This window comes from Diabrotica undecimpunctata, chromosome 8 (genome assembly GCF_040954645.1).
Source record: "Diabrotica undecimpunctata isolate CICGRU chromosome 8, icDiaUnde3, whole genome shotgun sequence".
NCBI classification, from domain to species: Eukaryota; Metazoa; Arthropoda; class Insecta; order Coleoptera; family Chrysomelidae; genus Diabrotica; species Diabrotica undecimpunctata.
This window is the reverse complement of record NC_092810.1, coordinates 30,922,293-30,940,724: the sequence shown is the minus strand read 5'-3', so window position 1 is coordinate 30,940,724 and position 18,432 is coordinate 30,922,293. Positions and strand designations below refer to the sequence as shown.

The 18,432-nt window shown below is 31.8% G+C and overlaps 1 protein-coding gene across 2 annotated transcripts in view; it reads right to left on the bottom strand.

Annotated features, from left to right (window-relative positions):
• Positions 1-3,549: 3,549 nt before the first annotated feature.
• Positions 3,550-18,432, bottom strand: part of LOC140447383 (G-protein-signaling modulator 2-like) — a 39,018-nt gene continuing 24,135 nt past the window's right edge. For both annotated transcript variants that reach the window (XM_072539996.1, XM_072539997.1), the window contains exons 7-9: positions 17,235-17,526; positions 14,585-14,882; positions 3,550-9,112 (exon numbers count right to left, since the gene is read on the bottom strand). In XM_072539996.1, coding sequence (XP_072396097.1) covers positions 9,028-9,112; positions 14,585-14,882; positions 17,235-17,526 — 675 coding nt within the window. In that variant the 3' untranslated portion in view covers positions 3,550-9,027. The remainder of the gene's footprint in view (positions 9,113-14,584; positions 14,883-17,234; positions 17,527-18,432) is intronic.

Below are 18,432 nucleotides of genomic sequence, written 5' to 3'. Positions count from 1 at the left end.
TATAAGAAATACCATTTACACGTTTGCTACTATCCACAAAAGAAGACCTACCATGAAAGCTGTTTACGAATCTGTTAGAAACGAAGGTATTGTAACATCTTCCTTCAGAAAAATTGTGAAGAAATTAGGATTTAGGTGGAGAACAGTGGAAGACAATAGGAAACTTTTAATCGAAAAAACTGACATAAGAGCCAAACGAACAGAATTTTTAAGAAAACTCCAAAAAATTATAAATCTGAAAGTAAGATATTTTTATTTATATTATAACTAATTTTAAAGTAATTCTCAATATTTTTGTAGATAGAAATATTGTATATAGTGATGAAACTTATATACATAGTTCCCACACAGTTCCAAAAGGTTGGGATGATGGACGAAACAAGTGAATAAAATCTCCGGTATCTAAAGGGCAACGACTGATCATCTTACATTGTGGTGGTAAAAATGGATTTGTCGAAAATGCTGCTCTCATTTTCAAATCCGGACAAAAAACTGGTGATTATCATGATGACATGAATCACCAGAATTATATGAAGTGGTTGAAAGACAAACTTCTTCCCAATTTACCTTCCAATTCAGTTTTGGTAATAGACAACGCCTCATATCATAATGTGACTCTTGAAAAATGTCCTACATCGGCTTCGAAAAAAGACATCATGAAAAATGGTTGACAGAAACATATTTTTCGATGAAAGCGAAACAAAACCAGAACTCTACAGTAAGGTACTCATTGCTAAACCTAAAAATCCAGTATATGCTGTAGACCAATTATTAGCACAGCACGGCCACTCGGTTTTACGTTTACCACCATATCATCCGGAACTTAACCCAATTGAAAAAATATGGGCCATTTTAAAAAATGAAGTTGCAGCAAGAAACACGACTTTTAAATTAGCAGATGAAATCACGCCAGAAATACTTGCAAGTGGGCAAATACTTGCAGGCATGTTGATAAAGTAAAAGAAGAGTATTTCAGCCGAGAATGATGAAGGATGAAGCGTATGAAATCATTATAAATTTAGATGACGATAGCGAATCATCTGAAACAGAACTGTCTGATAGTGACGACGACTACGGCTACAACAACGACCTATAAATACTAACTAGTCAAGGTGACAAGCTAGGTATTTCGTCCCTCCATGTATATTTTTTAGTTCGTTTAACATTTTATTAATTATTTCATTTCTTATTTAGTTTAAATTAACGTGTATGTGTGTGTGTCTTATCGTGCGTAACCTAATATACCGTCTTCGTGTAGATGCCGCATTAATATTCTTAAATACTTAGAGACTATTCCGGTTGCACCGTCACATTGAGTATATAATATCAGTACCATCTAGTTCTAGAGAGTGTCATATAACCCCATAAAAGTAAATAGTTTATCACCGTCCATCCAAGTGCAAGAATGAAATTCCACAGTTCAGTCCAGTGTGCTGGAGAAAGAAGAAGAAAGATAGAACATTCATTATTAAAGGTAGTGTACATTTAATTTAAATACACAGACAATTTAATTAATTGATAACTTTGCATTTAACTTATTTCGTCTTAAAACATAATACCAGCAGAAGTGGTTCTAATTTATTTAAACAATAATTGTTTTTAAACAAATTCTATAAATCAATTTCATCTGCCCGCACAAATTTATTTTCTTCTGGATCATTCTGAATAAAAAAGGTTTATTGTAATTTTTCTCTAAAGTTGATCGTTTTCAACTTATACCATTTAAAACTGAAAAAAAAACGAAAGTGACGATTTTTAAGGATCAAAAACACACAATTATTTTTGAATTCACCAAATCTTGTTCTATCAGTTTCTTATACTTTAGTTTGGCCTATTTGGTTTAAAACATTGTTTTTAGTTGTTTGAGGCCCTTATCCCAACCTAAAAATGGATTTATACAAAACTGTTTAATAAATTAGGACCACTTTTTGTATGGGCGACCTCTTGAACATTATTCTGCGATCTTTTATTTAAGTGATTATGCAAAAAATCTCACGCGAATATTTTTCCCAATCAATTCGAGGTTTTCCTCTGGTATAAACATATTTTGCTGAATTTAAAACCGAAATTCCTATTATTTTTCTATCATACATTAATTTGTTATTTATTTATTTGTCCTGTAGATTTTTTTCAGTTCTTAAAAGGTTTATTTACAAGCCAAACTAGTGCAATGTAAATATTTTACATTTTTACACAGCAATTCTGAAGACGGGAAGTCGTAAATTTTTATTACATCTTTCATTGTGAGATTAAATAAAAATGCGATGACTAACTGTAACTGAATGTTTAAGATTAGAGAAACATAATACCTATGTCATGTTTATAGGAAACACTCGACATCGTTCGCACGTGCAAATCCTACCCTGTCGACCAATTTCCTATGAAATTAAAATGGTGCATGTTTTTAGGATCCATTTATTTTTTCGGGCATGCGTATTTACGAGGTCCAGGAGATTTTGAAACATTTCTACTAGAAATTCTCTAGATTTTTCGACAAATTATCAAAAGTTTAGAATTTGTTCTCGAGAACCGTTTACAAGACCTGCTTGCTCAGTGTCATTTACACTTTTTATTTCTGATTCTTAAAGGTAAATTAAAAAACTAGTAATTTCGGAAGATACAAGATTTTACTTTTGGCACTAACATCAACAATACGTTTTACAATTATAAATAATATAAAATTCTATATATTCTCTGTAAAATATAATAATTAGTCTTTTAAAAATATGAATATATTCTACTAAATTATATAACTAATAATATGTGATCTTAAACTGGGCTCAACACTGAATCTGTAAAGGATTTACTACATGTCCATGTTGTACTACAAATATTAATGATTATATTGGTACTAGATACCACAGAAGATGCTGCAATTCTATTTGGCATTGAGCTTCAAGCCTTGTTCTTCAGTTAGAAATACCCCGTATCTTTCAAAGACACTTTCACCTGTTTTTTTCTTCATACTAGCACTTAAATGTTTAACAGAAGGAACAAAAAAAAGTACAAATACATTTTCGAAACAGTATGATTTAGAAAACGTTTGCACATACAAGAGCATAGAAGACATTTACCAACTGTAAATGAAAAATACACAATATTGTTCAGTTACTTTGTATCTCACTTGTTTATATACGTGTACATATAGAGTTCAAACAACAGATAGATGTTGCAACGCCGCAAAATATTCTATTCGTTTTCTCTACCACAGTAATAGTTGGAAGGTTACACATTTTTGAGTAGGTACTTCAATTTTTTAAATTGTTTGGCAAAATTAAATATTTTGTAACTAGAATATATTTTCTGAATAACAAGGAAGATATTGAAATATAACAAGTTCAATCTCGATGGTATAGATGAATTTAATAAATAAAATAAATTATTTAAATACAGGTAGCGAAACAGTGGTACCTAGAATTAGAAGTATACAAAATCTAATATAGATTTATTCATATTTATTAACAATGTCATGACTACGTACTCGCGAAGACTAACTAAAATTAATTTTAGACTTTTATGGAAGAAAAATATTTTTTTCACCTGCGTGCCAGCGAAAGTTATTAAAAGTTTCGGTTTTTACAGCTATCGCGCAACGCTACTTGTTTGCAGTGTCAGTTGTGTGAGTTTTTCAAGCATGCGTCGATAGATATATAATAATATACATATGATCACTTGTCAAACCAGTGTCGTTGCGCCCTAAATCTATTATACTTTATTCTTGATACTTCGCGTTTTTAACAGCTGGCAACTGTAATTTCTGATCTTTTTTTCAGGCAACCGTACATTATCATACTAAGAAAAAAATTAGCTTTAATTTGATATAAAAAAACATGCATATACGTCATGAGCAGCGTATTTTATTTAACAAATAAATTAACGAAATAATATTTGTCAAAACCTAATTACTACTAATTGAATTAAAAATATTTGCGGCCACTTTTTGATTGGTAACCTATTATCAATGTATTCTCCTAATTTTAAATGTATGTAAAAATGTGAGTTTAATTAACTACGCTATGAACGTAGTGATCCAGCAGTGGGATCTTGTTCTATAAGAAAAATGACAATAACATATGTATGTACACAATAAAATGCATTATATATTATTCACCAATTTAAGCAGATTCCAAATGACATGCATTTCAGATTCACCGGGTATTCCTTTCGTTATACTTTACCTTAGTATTTTCTAGACTCAAATTCATTTGAAAAATCAATTCTCGTTGTTTTTTTTTAATTTAAAGCAAGAAAAATTTAGATAAAACAAATAACTGAAATATGTGTAAATATACCGGCTAAAAGTAAGTGCTATGACGTCATCTGTCAATTGTCATGGGCTCACCGTCACCTGTAGGATACCATCATCTACACTTATAAATTTTCGCCCATCACATTTTACAGCATCGATTAACTGGGTATCTAGTTTCAATTCAAAGCATATTTTGGCGAAATTGTTATTAGTAAAGATAGTGCAAACACTCCTTACTATGGAGCTGCGCGAAGGCGGAGTCAAAATTCACGTAAAGGCAGAAAGGTTCTATTGTAAGTGGAATTATACAGTGCTGAGTACAGTGCGTTTCACATGGAAGTGGGGACTAAACCAAATTTCGTCTACTGCGCCGTGGTCAGGAGTGTTTGCACTATCTCTAATGGACTATCCGTTAAATGAATAACTATACTAGGTCATTCAATAAGTTTGGCGTTCGATAAAAGATGCTACCTACTAATGGTAACATATTATCATTATAACCTTTTCAATTAGTTGGATATAAAAATTCGCGAAAAAGAATTGTTCTATAAAAGAAAAAATTCGTTTTAATCATGACACACAATCACATACAGCTCAAAATAATTATCGTGAATATCAATGAATGACAGCGAACAGCCTCCTTGTTCTCCAGATTTAGCACCAGAACTAAGAACAATCAGCCGTGGAAGCGTATTTTGACAGTTTTTTTGACTTGAGCAATGGAATTAATAAATCAGATTATTGTTGGAACAAGTATTGTTGAGGGAGAATATTTTGATTAAAAAAAAATGTATTGCAAACTATAAAATCGTGTTTTTCATATCGAACGGCAAACTTAATTGAATAATCTACTATATCTGTTTAATTAAAGATTTTTAATATATATAAAAATAATAATATAATCTATACAATGCCCTGAAGAGTTTAAACACTTTTTTATAATGAGTTGTGTGGATGCCAACACGTTCAGTGCTGGCATGAAGTAATGTTTAAACAGTATCTCAGAATGGTTTATTTAAATCTCAGGACGTCTGGGAAATTTTCCTATAACGTTGCACTTTATCAAAATGTTGAACAATGACGTAGTAACCGATTTGACATTTTTATTTGCTTACACTTCAAAGAGCCAGAGCTTACTCTGTTTTCCCAATAAATAATTAACCAATTTCAATATACGGAACATTGAATAGATTATATATACATTTGGGCAGTATCATTATAGACGATATAAATCTGTAAGAAAGATAACATTATCTTATTCGTTAGTTTTAAGTAAATAGTGTAAATGGGGACGAATCAAATTTAAACCAGATTTTTATAACTCCGTATCACTACTTTAAAATACCCAATCTGATTTCGGCAGATCTGGGTAATTTTTTGAGGACGTGACAAAAATACGGTGCTGGAATTTACCGATCGTAAAAATTCTTCGAACATGAGCCGACCTCTGGTGGACAAAGAATGCCTAAGCTGTGAACACTTTTAGCCTTTGTATCTAATTGTTATTCTTATGAAAACGCAAGAAGATTAAAAATCTTATTTGGGCTCTGGGCTTGTTACCTGGTTGCTTTTCTTCTGAAAATTCAATATAATTAACAACTGCAATATCAACTTGTATTTGGATTAAAACGCATGTTTATTTGAAATATATTAAGTTTATAAACAAAATATATTTTCAATTGAAAGAAATGATATTTAAAAGCTTTTAAAATTAATTTTTTAGATTAGTCAGCTGACATTATGTTATTGAGTTGCGCCACATATAGGCAACTTACATTTCTCTGTAGTAGTGTTAATTGCTTGTGTAACGTATCAGTTTACTAAATATTTTGGACTTTTAAAGAACTAGGAGAAAATGTAAGCGAAAACAATTTTATGTTTTTTAAAGCTGGATTTGGTATACCTACAGATCAGTATACAGATCAACATCGGACCCGAAGAACAAGATTTTACAATGAGATTCCGAGTTTTGTAAAATTTTGCAAAAGTTGTAAGAAAATTAATGGAAAATCCTGATACAAGTACGTGTGAACAAGAATGTTGCAATTTATCTGAAAGTGAATGATAATAAAAAGGAAATTAATACACCCATTCAACAGACCCTTTAATCGATATGACTGTTAGAGTTAAGGAGAGAGTTCTTTGTGCATTTGAAAAGCTATTAACTATAAGTATTTACTAAATAATGTATTTCTTTTAATTTACTTTAATTAAAGTAAATGCACCACCAGTAGCATCATGTCTGAACAACACTGTTGTTGTAAAATCTATATACTCATTGCAGATAACTAATGTGATAAGATTGTTAAAATTACTCTGAAGTTAATTATATTGTGTAGTAGAGCCCAAATTCTGATATAAATCATCTCGAATTCTGAAATGTCAAAGGTGTCTGGAGAAGTAGTGGAGAAAATCACTATGATTATGTTGTTGCCCAACTTTTTTTTGCAGAATCTGTTTACAAAACTCTATATACTAGACTCTTTACAATGTAGAATGAGCTTATTAGTAAAAATAATAAAACGCCGTTGTGTCCAATCCCATTTGTTCGTCAAAACAGTGCTCAATCTTGAAAAGACACTATAATTTTTCGATATTTGCGACATATACTCATGAATAGATGAATTAATAATAATAATAACCTTAAAATTTAATTATTTCATAATTTCTACATACTCTCCTATCCAGAGGATACGGCAACACTGTGCAGCAAAAATGATAACGTCAAATGGACGTCGTACAACGAATTTACTATCAAAAAGACCAACCTTATACTTTTTTCTATACCATAACATTTTTTTGCAAGAAAAGTCCACTTTAGATTTGATTCATCCGGAAAGCGTGTTAAAAATCATAAATTTAATATAATATTAATTTCGTTATATACTTTTGTACTACACGTCAAAAAAATTAAACCTAAAAATAATATATAAAATAAATCTTACGAAAAATGTTCGAGAGAGCGTTTTAACTAATTCTAGATTATATATTGCATTTAAGGACCTATTTAATAATTAAAGAATGTCTTATAAATCTTGTTCAAAGTAATAAAATATTAAATTCAACCAAAGTTTGTCTTTCGACATATTATAATATTTTTAAATAAGAAATGTTTGTATATAGTTTTAAAATTTCAAATTAAAAACTGTTTTTGTACTGACAACTCACAGTTGACAACAGAAACTATACAGAAGAAACAGTATACTCGGTTCGCTATAACCAGTCCGAACTGTCTAGTGAATTTGAAATTTAGTAATTATTTTTTTGCGAAGTTAGTTACTTTTTGACAGACTAAAAGTGGCTGGAAATTACTATACAACCAAGCACGCGTACTCATAGCCAATATTAATAGTAAACAAACTAAATAGTAAATAAAATAGAACTTTGCGAATTACCGACAATCAATATTTATTTATCTGTACCATATAATAAATAGTTATGTTAAATTATAACAACTAAAATATATTTTTTAAATATATACTACCCAAAATTTGATGGGTTTAGTATACACTTCCACTATTTAGAATAATTCTTCTTTTTGTAAAGAAAGAAGTCTGCAATAGTAGGATACTTGAGCTATTAATAAGCGTCTATATTCTTTGCTATTAATACTGAGAAGTAGGAATTGTTGTGTTGTAGGTTTCCGACAATGAATCTGTCAAAATATGCCCGAGATAAGCGAATGGAGTATACCTCATAAAAGATTCGCCAAGGTGAATAATTTAGACGAAAAATATCTTTTGTGTTTCTAATTTGGGCACAATGTGAATCAGATGTGTTTCTAATTCAAATTTGGCATAATTTTTTTAATTATCATGGTCTGGGTATTTTCTGGGTGTTTTTGATTTATAAGACCTTCAATAAAAAATAAATTTTCCTAAAAGAAATAAATCTCTATAAAAAATTAATATAAGTATACACATTTTATCTTGAAAATGCTCTTTCTGTCAAAATAATAAACAATTGCGCCTTTGAAAAAATTATACCTCTCCTAATTTATAATTACAACTTTTTTTTTGTATAAAAACAAATCTTTGTAATAAGTACTATAGATTAGAGTATGACGAATGACACTTCTGACAAACAAAATTTATAACCTCAGTTTTTGGTTTTTTTAGAGCAAAGACATTTGGGTGAAATATCTGTATTACTTTTCAATTTTAGTTTATAATTATTTTTATCGAATGTCTTCTAGAAAAGCATAAATTGGAGAGGCTTGTAATAAAAATTTGGGGATTTGAAGTGCAATTGTTGTAATATTTTCCTTATTCACCAACACTGACTTCATCTACACTTAAATATTAAAAAAACATGGACTGGAAATTTTGGAATTTGTATTCGGGTCAAAAGTAGAGATGAATATTTTGAACACGTTGCCGAACAGGATTTTAGAGATGAAATCTTGAGAAAAAGTGGACATTGTATTTAATTAAAAGGAAAATACATTGAAGATGTGGATAATAGATAATAATTAATTAAATTGTTATATATTTTACCATTGGATCCAAAGATCCATTTACCAAAGTGGTGAATGACAATAGTCATTTTATAAAATATTTTGGCACTTTTGAAAAGAAAATAATTCTCAATTGTATTAAGTTGTAAGTAGTTCGAGCATTTCCAATATTCAAATGATTAAATCTCTTTAAAAACCGGAATGTTTCCTTAAAATCTAGTGAAAACTTTTTAAATGTCAGTCCAGAAAATTCTATATTCTTCTCCTATAAGTAGAAATTTGAATTATTGAAAAAACTAGCTAAAACCATCGATCTTCCGCATTACTTTTTCTTTTTCCCGGAAGAGCTTCTTACATTGTTATTTACGTTATCTGGAGGGGGGTGTGGAACGCTACCATTCGCCATTCTGTAAATGATATTCTATCAATATTGGATATACCGTACAATAAATAAGACTTAATTTAAAATCCACAAGAAAAATTAATTGTAATTGGCTGTATACCATAAACCACAAAAATTTTATTTAAAAAATCCTTTATAAAATGTATAATAATATAAAAACCCTATCGGGATACATCACAGAACGTTTTCGGAATGAATATTCCATCATCAGTGCTTTTCCTAAAGTAAGTATTACCACTTTAATTAAAGCAGACGTGAAAGCTAAATTTTGACTAGGGTTATAACAAAAACGTGGTTTAATTCTCACTAGATTGACAATTTGAAGCCACCCAATATCTGGGTAAAAGCCTTTTAAATATAAATAAATTAATTTTAAGTTACACTTTTGCTGATAATAATCTAGGATGTTTACGCTATAAATGGAATTTACTTCATGGCAAGGTAGGACTCCAACACTGTCGTTCCTAGGCCCTTAGACGAAGTGTCTACGAGGACTTGTTGATAGCAACCGATCAAAAGACGCATTAGGACGGAAGTCCAAACTAAGCAGTCAATGTAATTGGTAGTCTGTATCTAAATGTGACTATAGCCAACATTGTGGATAATTAAATATGTTAAAACTTGATTAATTATAACAGTATATCATCAATATGTTGGGATTAAAGTGTAAGCTACCCTAAAGGTTAAATTGTTAAGTTTTGATTGTAGATAGGCAAACATTAATACATATATCTGATTAATCTGCGATCAACTGAAAAATTAAATTATACGGCCCCGTCCCTGTATGTTTTAAATCAGCATTTTTGGTGCCTGGAAATTTGGAAAGCAGATATGTATTGTGTTGTGTAAGATGCTGGATTATTGATCATTAAAGATTGAGATGTTAACTAAAGTAAATTCATTTAACAGAAAAGTAGCGGTCAACAAATGCATGCACATAACACGCGAAACCCGATGTTTATATAATTGTACAGGGTTGTATTAAGATTCTAGCAGCCTATACCATCTGAATTTGAAATGAATTAATTTATAATTTTTAGGATTAATAATAGTAATCAATGATTAATCTTTCAAAGAAGTATACTTAAATAATATTTTTGTAAACTGTCATTCACACATCATTAGTTAATTGTGGTATTAATCAAAAGGCAAAAAATAGAAAGTTGTTTTTATACATTTTACGCTTTAAATCCAATATTTGGAAATAAGTAATAATATTATCATTAATGATATAAAAAGAGACCTCTTCTTGTGTAAAAGTTCGGGAAAATACTTATACATAATTATAGGGTAGATAGACTTATACATTTAACATTACATTAACATTAATAAATAAAATTTATTAAGTCGACGTTTCGATATCGATTTAACATTTATTTGTGTCAGCAGAAACGAATGTATATTTAGAAGAATTGTGACATCACTATTTTTGACTTGCCGGTTATGTCGAAGATGGTTCGAGATATCAAAATGCCGCTTTCAGATTTTGATTCAGGAGACAAAACTATATATGAATCCATCGATAGATCGTCCCCAAAATCGTATTGCATAGGCGACAACGCACAAACGAACATACTTTGCGGATGTAAAACGAAAGTTTTTCTTTGAAAATGATGAAAAAAACTTTTTACTATTACATATAAGTAATATCGAATTACGAAAAATAAGTACTGGAAAAGTAGATAGGTACAATGAGTAAAATGGGTTACAGTTTTTCATTTTTAAAATATTCCATTTTGTTTATGTAATTTCGAATTATTTCGTATCTTTTATTTATCATTGCTACTCATTTCCACATCAAAAGCTAGATCCACCTTCAACCGGATGGGGGCCTTCTTCAAGAGCCACAACCTCTCTCTTGGTATAAAAGTAAGAATGCTGCGATGCTACCTACGTCTTCTCTGTTCTTTTTATGGTGTTGAATCGTGGACCTTGAACGAAGATATGTGCAGAAAATTGGAAGCATTTGAGATGTGGCTATATCGGAGAATACTTAAAATCCCGTGGACTGACCGAGTCACCAATGAGGAGGTCCTCAGAAGAATGAAGAAGAACCGAGAGGTACTGACCACCATCAAATCTCGAAAGTTACAGTACTTTGGACACATTATGCGAAATGAATCCACATCCGGACTGTATATAGTTTAAAAACTTGTGGAAGATGAAAAATCACATATTATGCAGTAGGATGTCCTTTTTTTGTTTTTTGTTGTTTTTGTCACAGGTTCTTACAAGGTTAAGACCTAAAGGTTTTTATTTTGTAAGACCTTTTATTTACATACATATAATAATGATCAACATATAACCTCACTACAATGATAGTGTCAAAAGGAAAAGATGAAGACAGACAGTACCCTGGATGTAAGCGGAAAACTTCTTATTGGCGATATCTATATTATTGTTTTTTAACAAAACAAACTCTTTGCTGGGCCTGAGGATGAGGCAAATATTGTAAGCCTCGAAACCGATCGCTTCTGTAAAACTTTGAAAGTAAATATTAGATTGTGAGTATTGACCTTTTTAATATATTTGTTCAATTATGGACTCACACTTGCAACCCTTTTATCATCATAATAATTATTATAATACAGTCAAAATAATATTAAATTTACTTACTTCAGTTGAGAGAAAACAGCAAACACCTTAAAAATGTTCACAGTTCTAAGTTTATTTAAATAACACTATAATTATAAACCAACACTATAAATATACCAACACACATATATAGAGCTATTCAAAGTAAAAATTATATTTATATAATTCAACAGACATAAATATGATTCGTAAGGATTACTGAATCCATATCTGTTAAAACTGCAAATTATGCGTCTTTGTTTAAAGGTGTAGATTGTCGTTACTTGTGAGTTTCTACTTGTTACTTTTGATACGCTTTTGTATATAATCAGTTACAGTATAAGTGATTTTGTAACAAGTAGATACCTCTTCAGCATCTCTAGATACTTGGAATGAATATATCACGCGTCCCTAGTTTGTTTATTCTACTTTTCTGTTAGGCGAATATGGTATAATGTACATTGCCTAGCATAAAATTAGGGTTACCTGTAATTTGAATTTATTTTAGAAATTATTATTCTTTTCTCACTATTTTAGATTGTAACATAAACATAGTTTACTCATGGATCGTTTGAAAAAATTGTTGTTGTTGCTATTTCGATAAGCGTTTGAGATAAAAAGGACCCCTTACCCTAATTCCTAAAAACCCATTAACAGTATAGTTTTTGTTTCTGCGGTTTTAACGTCAATTTTAAATTGATTGTGTAGTGTTGTCACTGTCAGTGTGTTGCAATGAGCATAAGTTCTGTTATGGCGGCAAGAATTGTAGCGCTGTTAGAAGATGGCCACGTTCAGCGCGAAACCGCGAGAAACGTTGATATAAGTCCTTTGAGTGTGCAACGAGTATGGGGACGGTACAAAGAAACCGGTCTGCTTACTCGAACACCTGGTTCATGTCGAGATACACTTATAGCAAGAAATGACCGGTTTGTTGATTCAGTACTTTGAGAAAACGAACGGTCACGGCAGTTTCCCTTCAAAATCATCTGCAACAAGTGAGAAATGTAAACGTGAGTAAATGGACAGTTAGGAGACAACTTCATGCTGCTGGTTTATATTCTCGAACTAGAATAACTGGACCACCGCTTTCCCGTGAACACCGAATTGCCAGATTGAATTTTGCACTAGAACACTTGGCTTGAACGATAAAAGATTGGAGTCGTGTACTGTTTTCTGATGAATCGAGATTCTGTCTTACGGGCTCAGAAAAACGTGAAAGAATGTGGTGAAGTCCAGGCGGGAGATATGCACAAGCAAGTATTGCCGAGCGACTTTCATTTGGTAGAGAGTCAGTTATGGAATAGTGAGGCATATTGTTTGACGCTTACACGGAGTTAGTCTTTATCAAGAATGGAACATTCACTGCGTATTCACCTGACACATGTTCTAAAAGACCATGTTTTACCGTTTTTAATATTCTTGGAGACGATGCAACATTTATGCATGATAATGCACGACCCCACATTGCTCGGATAGTTACTGAGTCTCTTTACGAGATTCAAATCACACGATTTGTTTGGCCTGCTCGCAGTACAGATATCAAACCCATAGAACATGTTTGTAATAAAATAAAGAGACATTTACGGAGTCATGTGCCTGCCTCAGAAATTCAAGAGTTTTGCGACATATTGGTGTAGGAATGGATTCGCAGAATGTGAATGGAATGTTTTATACGAATTGGAACAAACAAGCGTAAAGAGCGAAGTTGCAGGAAGCGCTAAACTTCCGCTTTTGATGATCGTTTTATTTGAGTCAACGCTTTGCGGGATCGTCATTTAACAGCGGTGCAAACAAAAAATCAGCTTTAAGAGGTTCGAGGGAATAATGTAAGTGTCTTTACAGTCCGTCGAAGATTACATGAAACAAACATGTTTGCAAAGTTGCAGACCAGCAACTGGGCCAAATTACTTCCACGGCACAGAGTGGCTAGACTACAATTTTCTTTTTCTACCAGGCCTTTTTGTCATATTATTTTTGTACGCATGCGTCAATATCAACCATTTTTTGTACTGTGTGTAAAAAGTATGTTAAAATTCACAAGGAAAATGAAATTCCCGTAGTTCGCTGTATACCATGAATCACAAAAGTTTTATCTAAAAATCCTTTACAAAACTTATATAATTAAAAAGAACTTTTCGGGCTAAATCACAGAACGTTTTCGCACTAAAAAGTCCATCATCAGTGTATTATTACTAGGTATACATGAGTCAAGCCACTAAATATCTGGGAAAAAACCTTAAAAAGTTACAAAATTTGTTATGTGTTACATTATTGTTGAAAATATGTTATGATGTTAAAGTATTTAAGAGATACCCTGCATGGCAATGTAAAACTCCCAATATGGGAGACCCTCAGACCTTGGTTGAATGGGTTTTTGAATATTATTCCTTTCATAAAGGATTTTTAAATAAAACTTTTAAGTATGTTAAAGTAAAATATTGTATTTATATGGGATTAGTTTCTTCAACATAGAAATTGTTGCAGTCACAAGATACTTTATATATACCTCACACTTGGTGGTCTGGCTGTTTCTCCCACATAGAAATTTTTGTAGTCACAGGATACTTTATAGATACAGTTTTTTATCTCCCTTTTGTGTTGATAGGTTTGCTTTGAAAGTTGTGATGTTGTACTTATTTGCTATTCTTTTAAAGTTTTCTGATAAGTCTTTTACGTATAGTATTGTAATCGACATGTAAGTCTTATATCGGGAGCAGTCTGATGACTGGGTTAAAAAATACGACATTTCGCGCACCTGATCATAATCGTAGTTGGCGTGACTTCATTAGTTCATCATTGACACTTTATGAATTTAGTCAAATTCCTCGACGGTTTCCACAAATAAAATCCATAAAGGTCCACAATAAGAAAGCCGCAGATAAAATACAACGAATCTATTTACCTTGTTTCTCTTCGTGGCACCGACGCCCTTTGGTCATCCATTCTACCCGACTGGAATCTCATAATCAGCGAGAAGAAATCCTCGTCGGGAACTGTGGCTCCGCTTTTACTATTGCTAGCGGGAGGTGGCGGGTCCGTTTCGGCGTCGACCGCTGCAACTGGCAGTGGAGATCTCTGGTCTTCTAAACGCGAACCTTGGCATCGCACCAACTGATCTAAGAAATTATCGTCAGGCACGCTGTTGACGCTATTCGAACGGTTCGGTTCGGATAGTCTTTGGCGGGAGTTGGATTGTAAACCTAGAAAGACATATTATATATATATATATATATATATATATATATATATATATATATATATATATCGATAAGGCAATTTTTAAACTACCATATACGTTATTCAGTATGTGAAACAAAGATAACACTTAATTTTTTTAATAGTCACAATTTCGAAGGAGTAGGTATGAACTTTAAACAGTGTTGCTATTTTAGTCAGATACATAAGTGTAAAATAATATTTAAATCCACTTCAGTTCATTGTAGAATAAAAATAATATTGCCACAAAAAAACCTAAAAATAAAGTAGCCATGTAATTGTTATTTTCTAATCGATTCTATCAAATACTTAATTAGTTAACAAAGACCATTGATTTAAGGAATTGATGTGTAGCAACAACGCATTATTCCCCTGACGAGATGTAAAAAAAGGCTTGGCGCCCTTCATAGTGCAGGGCGCCAAGATACATCCGGCTATCCGGCTTTCAGTAATTATCAGACACTGACGAGGAGTGTGTAGTTCTTTGCATAAAATTATTTCGTGACCAACTTTCTGTCGGTAAACCTTAAGAAAAACTAGAACACTTATATTCGAGTTTTAAATGCAATTCTTGTAGATTTTTAGCTGTGATAGCTTGGAAATAAAACAATAATTAACTTAACATTAATAAAGCATAAATATTATTTTTATAAGAAAAACACAACTAAAAAAAATTATTCTAAATAATTAAATTAAAATTAAAGGCATTTTTAAAAAATGTCTAACCAATTAAATGTCCCAACAAACCACCATTTTGCGCTAAACAAAATCTGAATCTATCAACTAAAACATCTCATTGCATTCAGCTGATTTGGCTGTACCCGACTACAGAGTTGAACAATTTTTTCTTGTAGTTCTGCTAAATTGGTGGCTCGTTCGAATTCATGCCGATATAATTTTGATTTTAGCATTCCCAGAAATAAAAATCCAAAGGTGCTAAATCCGGTGATCCATTTTATTTTTTCTCGTGTAGAAATTATGCGTCCAGGGAATGTTTGAGCCAAATAATTTGTAACTTCGATTGAATTATGTGCTGGGCAACCATGCTGTTGAAACCAGACATCATCGAAGTTGACTGAAAGGTTTCGAACTGCTGGAATAATCCGATTGCGTAATAAATCTAGATACTTACGTCCAATCAGATTGAAGTAATAAAAAAGAGATAAATTATATTATCGTTATAAAGTCCAGTCGACACATTTGATTTTTTTGGGTATTGTGTTTGTATTGTGTTAGTGTGTCTTTTCACAGCAATACTCAAATATTAATTTTCTCTAGACCAATAGCGGACGACAAATGGATTATGACATTTATGGATTGCGAATGAAGATTCATCGAAAAAAAAATATTTTTTAAAAAGTTATTGTTCTCATTCGATTTCTCCAGCATAGTTTCACAAAATTCCATACGTTTAAAATGGTCGCCTGGAAAAAGTTCTTGGGTGGTTTGCACTTTATAGTAATTGTATCCATTTCGTTTTAAAATATTCCTTACAGTTCTCTCCTTTAGGTCAACTTCGTCCGCAATTTGTCTACTCGAACAAGGCATTTCAGATATGTGTTTCTATAGTAGTTGATCCATTTCATACAGGTATTTATGCAACCGAAATTTTCAAAGTTTTTAATAACTGACCGTACCGTACTGTTTTCTCTGTTGGAATTGGGCGATTTTCAAAAGCAGCAATAAATAACTGTATTATTTCTACAATAGAATGGTTCAAATAATACCATTCCAATCTTTTCTTCTCGAAAATATAGGCTTGGCATGTTAATTATTTGTTCTCAACCTTTTACCACCACAGCTAAAAATCAAATAGATAAACCATAAACCTGCGGTACAGATAAGCACCGCCTATTCTTTTGAGGAGAAATCATGCATTCGTAGAGGGGGTTCACCGTTTATACTATCTGTCTGTCTAACTGAATTGCATTATTTATTTAGCTCACGCTGTTGTCACATATCAATTTCTAAATTCAGTGTTCTTTGTTAATAAATCAAGTAATAAAATAATCGTTTAAAAAATAACAGTTACATGCTTCATGTAAGTTTTGTTGGGACAATATTAATTTTCATTCTACAATGAACTGTAGTGGATTTAAATATTATGTTACACTCATGTATCCGACTAATATTTTAGAAGGGATGATGTAACAGAAATTTTGCAACACTGTTTAAAAGTTAGACTCACTACTCCAACATGCGTGGATTGTGTCTCTCTTGTATTCAAACAATTAAGAGTTATCTTAGTTCCATATACTGAATAACGTATACGGTAGTTGAAAAATTGCCATATCGGTATATGGTTATACACGTATGCAAAAATATATGGACATCACCTGGTAAATGAGGCAGTGATACTCTCTGTTCGTCCATTCGCTTGCTCTGCATACCGGCGATCATGTCGATGAGGTCCTCTGGAGTTTCGTTGTTGTACGGAATGTTATTTGTGTTCCTATTTTCCTTGTTGTCGATGGTAAGCGAGCACCGTTGATCGTCCATTCTCTTCGACTGAAATCGTGAGAGCAGATCGAAGAATGAGTCGTCTTCTTCACCTCCCGTTGCTTTAATGGAGGCAAGGGAATTTTTCTGTGGTAAAGAGAGACCTGGACGTTTTCCATCTGGAGTCAACTATAAAAGACTCAATGTCAACAATTTGTATAATATATAGAACACTAATTGTTGAATTAGGCATATATCTACAAAACACAACAATGTACGGCAGTGTTTTTAATAACCGTAGAAGGATATGTACGATTTCGAAACAAGGTATTTTAGTTTTTTCTATGCAGGGCAATTGTGTCGTTGCACTGCGGTAAATTAAATAAGTGTGAGTACTTATTTTGTTATCAAAAGAGGGCGGAACCAATGAAAATTAAATGAAATGACAGTAGCATACGAGTCAACACCAATTACCAATCTATTTGTTAAAAAACTTCGATTAATCTTAATCAAATGTCTTACTAGAAGAACTTAAATGTTATTTAAAATTGATTTCGCGCACGTTGCCGCGTCGCTTCAAGCGATACTTTTGAGAGAACGGTTTATTTTACCCAAAAATTACTAATAAATATTTCTGTTCAAAATTGTCTCAGCTACATTTTTTTAAATATTTTTTCTATTGCGCACAGATTCTTGGTAAATCGATTTTTAACCTTTTTTTTCGCTACGAGTGGGGATGGTTTTAGGGGGAAGCCAGGGGTAGGAATAATAAATTTTTGCATATTTTTTGGAGTCCCAAATCAGCTTGTTCGATGATTTTTAGAGTTGCAATGGCATTTTAATCTCTGACGACTATAGTACAAATAAATAAATTTATTTATAACAAAACTAAAGCATCTCTGGCATTTGGTAATGCGTTTTTTAGATGGCTCTATTTGATTTACGTCGGATTAAAAAAATGAAGAAAATTGCTTTATTGGAAGCCGAGAAAATACATTTTTTTACGGATACCGATTTTGATATTTGAAATTCAATTTTCTTCAACCCTCAATTTTGTCGAGAAAGAGCTCCGAAATAAAAAGTTAATGGTTTAAA